At 42.4% G+C, this 10820-nt stretch overlaps 1 protein-coding gene across 1 annotated transcript in view; it reads left to right on the top strand.

The window, feature by feature from the left end:
- kat8 (K(lysine) acetyltransferase 8) overlaps positions 1–10820 on the top strand; it is a 46538-nt gene that overhangs the window by 8356 nt on the left and 27362 nt on the right. The window contains exons 2-3 of the mRNA XM_039764984.1: positions 8522–8596; positions 8787–8962. Coding sequence (XP_039620918.1) covers positions 8522–8596; positions 8787–8962 — 251 coding nt within the window. The remainder of the gene's footprint in view (positions 1–8521; positions 8597–8786; positions 8963–10820) is intronic.

Raw genomic sequence — 10820 nt, 5'->3', positions numbered from 1 at the left:
AGTCAGCAAGTACTTAAGCAAATTCTAATTTAAAACATGGTTCAAGTGAAGTGTTGCAGCCATTGTGGCACTCCAAGATGTTGTTGCTCTTTTTCCTCAGGTGATTGCGTTTCTTTAATGTGGGAAGTGCCATCGTTCACATCTTGTAGAACTCTGTGTAGGCCAGTGCAGTTTTCAGAGCTGTGGTGTACTGGGCCGGTAGGCATAATTTTAAGAGAGGCCCACCAAATCATCAGATCAGCAGATTAAAAGGGCAAGTTCAGTTACAGGACACACTCTGGACCCCCTGGAGAAGGAGAGAATTCAAACAGCCCCGAGTGCCATTTTGAACAACGCTGCACCTCCTCTCTCTGACAGACTAACGTGATCTTTCAGCCAGCAAATTATTAGGGAGAAGCGTGTCAGGAAATGCCACTGGGGTCTATTATACCCATAGCCTTATGCTTGAATAACCCATCCCTGGGACTGCCAAGTCAGGTGTGTTTTTTTTGTATTATTTCTTGCTTTATAATTATTGTGTTTGTATTTATTTACCTACTACCTATTTATGTAAAAGCTTCTGTGTTAAGCTAAATTTCCCCCTGGGCACAAATAAAGATCTACAGTGGTGTGAAAAACTATTTGCCCCCTTCCTGATTTCTTATCCTTTGCATGTTTGTCACACAAAATGTTTCTGATCATCAAACACATTTAACCATTAGTCAAATATAACACAAGTAAAAACAAAATGCAGTTTTTAAGTGATGGTTTTTATTGTTTAGGGAGAAAAAAATCCACTGAGCTACTGAAACTGTGAAATTCTTTTGCTCGAACTGCTTTAGTGTCTTTTTATAGCCTTCCCCTGCCATGTAGGAATTAGTTAGTTTAACTTTAAATAAAAAAGCTGGATAGCAAATAAGCACAGGTTGTCGGTTAAATGAAAGGTAGGGTGTAACTCGCTTTAGTTTTTTAATCTTTAGTTGTCCTCGTCTCTCGGTGAACTAGATAATGTTGATGTCACATGAAATCCAATGAATAAGCTGTTACTGGGCTGCATATGTGACCAATATGTGGAGTGAGGGGGTTCTTCAGTTCAGATACTCGTTTGTGTCTCAGCCTGTTTCATTTTTGTATAAGAATATTTTAGTAAAAAGATGTGCTTACCGGGTAACTTCACGCATGTATGAATGGCGGACAGAGGTAGGATCTTCAGTTCAAAGGTTCTGATTCAGAGTGAATGTGTTTCCTCTGTGTTTAGTGCGCTGAATTTCCAGATGTACTTATTTAATAATATTTTAGCAAAAAATGCCTTTTTGCCTGTTGTGAGCATATGACTGGGTGACTTGATGTGCGGATTGTGCAACACGGGCAGTGTCATTTTGGGTTTTTATTGTTTTTTTTTTACCCTCCCTCCTTTCTTGGGTGGTTTGCTGTTGTCAAGTAGTGGTCATCATAGATGCCTATTCTGTCTAATTTGTCTCCGTTCTGCATGAAAACAAAAGATTAACACTTTTTTTCCGTCATTACTCAGGGCTCTAGACTAACTTTTTGCACTGGTGCGCCTAACTTTTTTTCTTAGTTGCACCCAAATTTTCAACCGCATCACATTTAACACCACAGTTTTACAAGTTCACTTTATTTATGTTTTTTTTTTTTAATCGCTGTCCATATAGGCAATATTGACTTGTAAATGATTAACTAACAATCTGGTCAATATAAAGTTCTTTATTTGAAGGCAAGCACAATTCTACAAGAAAGGTAACTTACTGAAAAAGTGTTGGTGCTTAAAGTGCTTTACTGAGCTCAAATTTAAACTTAAAAAATCTCAAGATAAATTTAACTAAAAAGAAAATCTAAATTAAGTGTTTTAAGGGCTTCAAACTGAACATCTCATGGCTCAATGTCTTATGGACTATCCTCCATTGCAGTCACATGCCCCCCGGATGGCCAACTCCTGTAGTTTGGCCTTCTTGATCTTTGGCCTTGACTAAACCAGCTGGCCACACTCTCTCTAGCATCAAAATCTTCCAGACTTGGGCATGAGCATGCTCGACCTCAATGTGTCCAATAAGTATATTCACCGGTCTTCCTCTCCGCAAGATACGACGCGTACATTGACGCATTCCTTTGTGGCGATATCTGTGTCTCCGTCGATCAGGATTGCCATGTACGCATTGTCCGCAATTTGCACAGACGTCTTTTTTTTCCAATGTATCTGCGATGACTCCTATAAATTGGGCGCAAGCAACATCATTGCTGTACGTCGGGTTTACGTTCAAGCCATTTTTCTTAAGAATTATTTCGGACTTGAATTTAGTGAAGGGAAGTTCTTCTTTTGCAATATTGTAGGCAACGCTTAAACTTAATTATCATCTCGGCCTCGCCTGATGATCTGTTTGTTGCTGCCTGCCGCTGAAAGGCAGCGGGGAGAGGGGACACTTGAGCAGTGCATTTATCGCGGCATGTAATGTGTTTTATAGATGCATTGTGCTTTTTCAGCGTTTCAATTCTAAATGTATTAGAACCAGTCACAAATGCACTACTGCCGGCCATGGTCTTCCCACACTCTTTACAGTAAATGCAGTGCATTATATTATCGGCTTTACTGTATCTTAGCCAGGGAAACTGGTCAAGCCACTCTTTTCAAATGTATACACTTTACCCTTTTAATTTCAGTGGGCTCGGACTCGATCGTATGTGGCTCATTATCTAATGCCGTCTCCGGACCAGGGCTTGCTATAACTTGGGAGGTTGATGGCTCCGTGTCAGAGCATTGGTTATGATTTTCGGACGGATCAGGCCCTAACTTAACATTCTTAACGAAAAAGCTGTCAATCGTTCTTTTCATCTTCTCTCCTAATCCGCAGCTACATCCACTGTTTACCTGATGGGCTACTCGCCTCTCTCTGTCTGACTGCATCACATGCATTTTCAAACGTACACACACGTACAGGAATATCTGGACCACGGCCAATCAGAGGGGGGGTGGGATCCGCCCTTCACTATCTCTGATTGGTTCAGACCACGATATGGGCCTAATGTGTGTCTGTTGTTGAACAACAGGGAGACTTTAAGAGTCACGGAGTTTCGTTTTTTTCCCCCTCGAACGGCTGGTCGCACCGGTGCAACCTTTGATTTTTTTTTAGTCGCACCATTGAAAAATTAGGTCGCACGTGCAACCGAATTGGTGGCACTCTAGAGCCCTGTTACTACTGACTACATGGGTTAATATTGTCGATCTCGTGCGCCGCACACTGTACTGTTGACTAGCCTGAGGGTGGGTGAGCAAGGTGTGACATGCTGTCCGAGATCTTAACGGATTTACATTTCTGTTCATTTAAAGTAGACCAAATCCTCGGGAGAGGAGGTAACGAAACATACATTTCAAGTTTATTCTGTTTGTTTTTCACAGATTTCCAGCCATTAGGGTTAATCTTTGCTCTGGCATTTCATTGCCTTAAGTATGCTGCCGATGTGACGCCGGTTTACTTGTAGAACGTGACATTTCATCCCGGGAGATTTTGAAAAGTGAGACATTGTATTTTATTAAATGATGCTCCGATAATTTTCATTTAATATGAGAAGTGTTAAAAATGAATGAAAGCAATGGTTATAGACTTTAAAAGTAAAAATGTAAAAACTTGTGTAATTGATGAGGTCAGAATTCTGGTTGAGCGAACCACATCCTGCAAGCAGTTGAGCATTTCTTTTGATGAGTATATCATATCCTGACTTCCAGTTAAGAAATGTAAATAAACTATTAATTTTTTTTTTTTTTAACTTGCCAACTTTTATGCTGCTTGGTTTGATTTGCATGTTTTGAAAAATACATGCAGTAAAGCATCAAGCAGGATGGTTGAGGTGGAAGAAACATCTGCGTCCAGACCGGCTCGTAACAAAACTCAGTTGGTCTTTAGCGGTCCCACAAATCCTGTGCACTGAAAGTTCACTTTTAGAAGCCCTGGACTAGGTGTGTGTGTGTGTTAGCAAGGGGTGCCACGGCAATCGGGAGGAGAAAGCAGCCTGATGAAATCTGGGCCCCCTCCCCTTTAAAGGTTAGACAGCCGATACACGTGCAGTAGGGCTTGAAAGGGATGAACCCCCAGGAGTTTTACTTTGCGAGTCCAGTCCTGAAGTAACCGTCGGGTCGACCTGCAAGCGCGTCACGTCAGGAATGAAAAGGAGTCTATTCAACTCAAGCAGGAATTCAGGAGTGGAGTGGTGGCACGGGCCTGCCTGGCATGGAGGATGAGGGGCTAGTGGTGATGGGCAGAGCAGCAAAGGAGGGTGTTATGTGCTTACATGCTGGTGGCAAAGTGAACCTGCCTCTCTGTGGGGTACTTCTGAGCCCATCGTGGAGGAAACGAGCGTCACTCTTAGTTAAGTTGAGAGAACCTCCAGATTTGTTATTGAAAATAATAAAAAGAACCCCAGGGGCATTGAAGCACTATGAAAGCCTGCATCGTGTTTTACAAAGGAGACTGTAGGGTTTTTAATACCTCGGCCCAAGTCGGTCCAGGAAAGGCTCCAGACGCAAACTCCACGGGCAAAACATATGAATTATGAAACCCGTATTAGTTAAAGGGGTAAAACAAGTTTACGAGGTGTGCCTTTGACAACGACAGTTAATCTCATCTGTAAAGTTCAGCTGTTAGAACAAAGAGGAAAGTTGCACAATTTAAAAGAGCTTTATTTATACTCTGTGCGTAGATGATGACAATGGACAAGTTTTTGTTTTTTTTCCTTTATCACAAATAGTTTTGCTTTCTGAGAGAAATTCAATTATGATGGACAGATTCAGGCTGAACACAAATGTCATTTTTGATTGACTGTGTCACAAAGAAACTTCGAGAAACATAACATTAACCCACTCTTACTGTATAGTGTGTTTAATCGCTTAATGATGCCGGCACGTTGCGTTAGTTCGATTGAGCTACAAATATTATCCAGCTGATTTTCATTTGAACGTGGCATCTGGTGCTCCTCATTTCACCGTCCAGTGATAGTTGGCCAGCACTGATGGATTCCATTTGCTCCCACGCTGCTCTTTCATCATTACAATGTCTTCGTTAAACCTTTCACAGAGTTTGTGACTGGCAGGGCCAAAGTCTAAATTGTGAATGCAGAGTGTGAATCTTTAGCGACGGGTTCCGCTTCAGGTTTTTGGATACTTGAAGCATGTTGCCAATCCGCCGGATATAGTTTGGTGCTCCGTAGTTGGCAAGAAAATTCTCAGCGGCATCCTTGAATTCATTTCCTGCAGATCTTAAAAGCAATCGTCATCAATGGTGTGTCTGATTTGTGGACCCACAGACGAATGCCTTCCATAATCTTGCCATCAGTTATTCCTGGACACGCCTGTCTCAAATACTGAAATGCTTTCATGAAATGTTTCATCAGTCCAAGTTTTATATGAAAAGGAAGGAAAAACATCTTAGTTGGGTCCACAAATGATTTCTGTGCCTCACTTTGCCTGGAACCAAATACTAACAGAGCGGCCAGTTCTTTAGCGTGGCCGTCTCATTCACAAATGAAGCCACAGGACTTGGTCGCTCCAAGCTTCATTCCTAGGAGCAGTGCCTGTAATTTTTTTTTTCTCTGCTTTGCAGAATTTGCTGCATTGTGTCTAAAGAATCATCAGAGGGTGAGGTTCCTAACCTACAAGACCCAAACTGTATATGAGGCGGTGTCTAGGCCAGAAGAGCTACTTTTACAAAATGAAAATGGCTGAGAGCTCCTCATGTTTTCCAACGTTTCTTCTCATCGCTTATTTCAACCCAAACAAACTGAATAAGCTTGTTTTGCCTGAACGTTTACAAAATCTTGGTGTCCACAACTCCCATTTTTGCATTAAAACCTCACACAAAATACTGATTTCGCCTGCAAGTGCATTTTGTACGTCTGTTTCTAGTGCCTCTCACACTACTGAATTAAAACCTGAATGCTGTCAAAACAAATCCACAGATGTGACAAAATGACAAATGAAGAAGTCCTATGTCACTGTGTCAGTTTATTCAGATGTCCAGTCGCATGCGTGATCTGTTTTTTAGTCAGTCAGATGAGTGGCACTGAGCTGTATGGTGGAGTGGAGCCACTCAGGGTCACTCTTATGGAGTCATTTAAATGTTCGTCTGTCAGTCGTGTTCTGAGTGACATTCACGTCAGACTCACAGAGGTGGAGACCCAAACAAAGCAGACATTTTCAGAGCTGCTTGGTAAAGATTCTTATCGTTATCAGGCTCTACTAAGCTCCAGAAATGCTGTCGAGACTTTAACTGCACAATATTTTGAAGGTTTACTAATATATAAAATCCAACATCTGCCTGCCTGTCTGCTTTGCACGAGAGAACTTCTTAACGGAATTGAGATGTTTTTTTTTTTCTGTGATTTTGCTTGAACATTCCAGCTGCGACGACTTCTCTCATTTCATTGTGTATCATAGTTCGCTTGCGGTACCGATTTATTTGCACAAATCCGAGATCCACACAACAGGCCAAGGCTGGGGTAGCTCTCCTCACTCACTCGCCAGCTTCAGGGTGTGTTCCTTAACTCCGCTTAGCTAGCAAACGAGAGAACAATTGAATTCAACATTGTTTGATATTTAAAATAACGTGTTACTTAGGTCTTGATGAGTTGGAGTCCGGATATTCTCTTAAGCGTACGCCACATTGAAAAGAGAGATTGCAATTCAGATTGTGGATCGCGATTTTGTGTTAAAAGGATCGTGATATGATTTTTTTGGAACAATCGCCCAGCCCTAATGTGACTAATCAAGTTTTCATGTTTATGTAGGATTCATTAACCCTTTGACAAGCTACCAGTAGCTCTCGAGCGACGCATTGGAGACCCCTGGTCTAGGGAGAGCTAGAAAACTCTCCAATGGCCCCAGTCATCCAAGTCCTGAGCCGCCCCCATTATTACCTTCAGGTGGTGCTGTCATTGTCAGGCTGTCTCTCATCAAGCTGTTGGGATGCTGAGTTGTGCATAGTGACTGGGATCAAAACTTTATTAAACAGACCCCCCCCCAGTTAATGCTGCGCTTCCTTCATGTCTACATTTAATTGCAGCACAACTATTTTTATTTATCTGTGTTGAATATTGTACGAGTAGTCGGCATGTCTGAGTGTGTACTTGGGTAGTAATGTGTTTATTTGGTGAATTTTATATTTAAATGTTTTTATGCGAATGCTCTGTTATGGCTGGGCATCTCGCACAGTTTTTCACTCACCCTTAACGTTTGTTTTAAGTGATGTGACATAATGACTTGATGATCCAGTTGTAGTCATTGTGCTGCACTAAGTGTGTATACTAAGATATCAGAGAAAATCACAAAAAATAGGTATTTTCAATAAAATAGGAAAATTGATACAATTTGCAGGGCGATTTCTGTGATCAGAAGGCCGAAGTCCATAAATTTTGGAAGTGAAATCTTCATTGTATGCTTGAAGCTTAGCGCCATCTGCTGGACATCCAAAGTAAAGAATGACGCACTTGCGTCCCAGTCCAGGTGGTTCGCTGTTTGTTCTCCCTGTTAGATTAAGGCCCAGAGGAGGAAGGAGTTTTTTTTCCTGTTTGTTGGTGGTTCTGCTTCACCACTCATGATGGTTAGTGGTGGTATTATTGTTTTGTTATTTTTAAATAAACCCATGTCTTTTTTTTTTTTCTCCTTTTTATCAGGGTTTCTCTGGGCACCAGTAAGGTTCAAATGGTGTAAAAAGTGATTTAAAATTCATCACTACTTCTTCTTTCGGCTGCTCCCGTTAGGGGTTGCCACAGCGGATCATCCAAAATTTCTGTCTGCATATTGATTTGGCAAAATTTTACACCGGATGCCCTTCCTGACGTAACCCTCCCCATTTAGCCAGGCTTGGGGACCGGCACGAAGAAACCCACTGGTTTGTGTCCCCCCTGTGGCTGGGTAATTTTAAAATTCTTCACTACAAAAGAAAAATAATCCAAGCTTTTTGGTTTGTTGGCCAGTCAATAAGAATGCTTAACACTTGGCATATCGAGGCCTGACCCTATTTCACTTTTAGAGAATTGGTTGTGTTTGGTGTAGCAAGGATTTTTTTCTGTTGTCTTTAAAACCACATAACTGAGGCCACAAGTAGACCGGCAGAAAACAATCATTACTATAATGATAGTAAATCTTTTTTTTTTTCTTTTTATCGGAATCTCCACAAAAGTGTAAAAGGTTGTGATGTACCATCTATTGGTAATGAAAAATGCAGTGCATGTCATTAATATGAAACATATATTTTCAAATCCACTTAATCCGGTTCATTTGTCATACAAGCCAAAGTTTTGATGCATTTCAACAGATGGCGCATTGCACATGTTAATAGGTGCTGCAGAAATTCCTAGGCCAAAACCCACATAATCAATTTTACAGACAGATAGAGAAATGACACAATAGCTGAAGGCAAAACAAAATATTGTTCAGTTTCTAACAAGGAAGTGTTAATGTTGGGGGCATTGGGGCCCTCTAGTGGGGAAAATGTATGTGAGCCATTCAAAACGTCTCCTCTTTCTTCTTTTGCAGACTCTGCAGAGGTGATCCAGTCCAGACTGAATGAGCAAGAGGGCCGGGAAGAGTTTTACGTGCATTATGTGGGCTGTAAGTCTGCAAAAAAAAAAAAAAAGTATTTTGCTTTATAACAACCTGGAAATGTTGGCAGAACTATTTGCAGTTCTTGTGAGAGTGAAAATTCTTTCTTTCGCTTTTCCTAACTCGCACAACCTGCCACATCTAACCTCTTTTAACATGCAGCACCACTGAGGTTCTTCTTCTTCTTGCTCACCTTTAGTTAACAGACGCCTGGATGAGTGGGTGGACAAGAACAGGCTGGCCCTCACAAAGACGGTGAAGGAGGCCGTGCAGAAGAACACGGATCAGTATATGAGCGAGCTGACTGAGCAGCCAGAGAGGAAGATCACAAGGAACCAGAAGCGCAAGCATGACGAGATTAACCACGTGCAGAAGGTGTGCAAAATGTACCAGTTCACTAAAACGTTTGTTAGGATGTCTGGAACCATTTTGGTTTAAGTTTAGGCAGTTTATCTTTCTAAGTAAGCAGTTACAAAGTGTTGGTTCTTATTTGTCTATGGTGTGTTTTAAGGCATATTGGTAACTCTTAACTGGCGGCACATATACAGTGGGTATAGAAAAGAACCCCCCCCCCTTAAAAATATTCCCATTTTGTTTGCTTTACGGCCTTAAATGAAAACACACACAGAAAAAATATTTCTTCCCAGCTTTACTTACTCAATGCAACCTGTAACATATAAGTGAAAGACATCACAGCTACAGTTCAGAAGAATTAAAAAAAAAAATCAAAAACAAGACCTACTGAGATTAATAAAGGATCACATCCCCCTGTGACGATGTGGGTTCTGGCTCCACACTCCCTTTGATGTTTGGGAACCCTTGAACCCAACACCGTCGATAATGTTGCCGAGTGAGCTAGTCAATGGAGGCAAATGATTCCAGCAAGGGGAAGGTATACAGTGCAAAAGTGCTTTTATTTAAAACAGTCAACAAAAACAAAGTTCATAAATAGTGCAGGTCTTCACAATTCATTAAATAAATAATCCATAAAAAGAACGTGGAGTAAAACCAATAAATAGAAAAAAAACAATCCTTAAAAACGAGAGGTTAAAATCTTTTTAGGAAGCTGTCTTTAAAACAAAAACAAATCCGGTGCTCTTCTGTTAGCGTCTCACCTGCTTATCCCGTATGGGCCAAGCAGCAGGCAAGACGCTCTCTACAGCTGCCCTCCTCAAACACACGCAAGACTGGAGACCTCCCGATCCCTGGCTTCGGTTTGGCTCTCATCCCAGCCTCGAGACTTGGACTCCTTGGTCTCCAGGACGCTCACACCAAGGACTGCCACTCCAAGCCTCCCGACTTCCGCTGCCTTTCTGCGGCCTTCTGCGGCTCGTCGCTTTCACCTTGGTCACTCCCGCTACCTGCTCGCCAGCGGAGCGACATCAACACAAACACATGGGTGTCGGCCTAACACCCAGCTTCCATGCAGCTGTCCACGAAGCCATTCGCCGCACGTCCGCCGCTTCTTCGCGGCTCTCTCCCTCTCACCGACCTGCTTCCTCTCCTGCTCCCGGTAACCTCCGCCCTCCTTTCCTTTCTCTCCAACGCTTTTCTTCCCGAACGCTTTTCTCTAATCGATTCTCTCTCTCCCCAACCGACTTGGCGCTTCTTTTAAAAAGCGTGAGGGGCCATCACAGCTGCAGCATTAGCCACGGAGCAATCACGAATGTGGGCAGTTCCTCACCTGTGCACACGGTGAGAAACGCCACATCGACGACTGCCCCGCTGCTCGCTAACAACGCCCTCACCAAGCCGCTGGTGCGGTGATTATTTATTTAAAATCAATGGCCTTTTCTCCACGAGCTGTGGACCCATAACACCACACCCAATCCCCCATTGTCGGTGTCATTTTGTTGACCCACCTTTTGTTTTAATGACAGCCTTGAGTCTGTTGAAATTCTTCTCTATCAGCTTTGCACATCTAGATTGTGTAATATTTGCCCCCCACTCTTCTTCACAGAACTGTTCAAGTTCGGTCAAATTGGATGGTGAGCGTTGGTGGACTGCGATCTTCAAATCTTTAAACACATTTTCACTGTGATTTAGCTTTGGGCTCTGACTGGCCACTCCAGGACATTCACGTTTTTCTCCTTCAGCCACTGGGTGGTCAGTTTTGCTGTGTGCTTCAGGTCGTTATCGTGTTGAAAGGTGAACGTTCTGCCCATCTTCAACTTTCTGGCAGAGGGTAGCAGGTTTTCCTTAACAATTTGACGGTATTTTGCCCCATCCATTT

This window comes from Polypterus senegalus, chromosome 10 (assembly GCF_016835505.1).
Source record: "Polypterus senegalus isolate Bchr_013 chromosome 10, ASM1683550v1, whole genome shotgun sequence".
Classification (NCBI taxonomy): domain Eukaryota; kingdom Metazoa; phylum Chordata; class Cladistia; order Polypteriformes; family Polypteridae; genus Polypterus; species Polypterus senegalus.
This window is presented reverse-complemented; position numbering and strand designations above follow the sequence as displayed.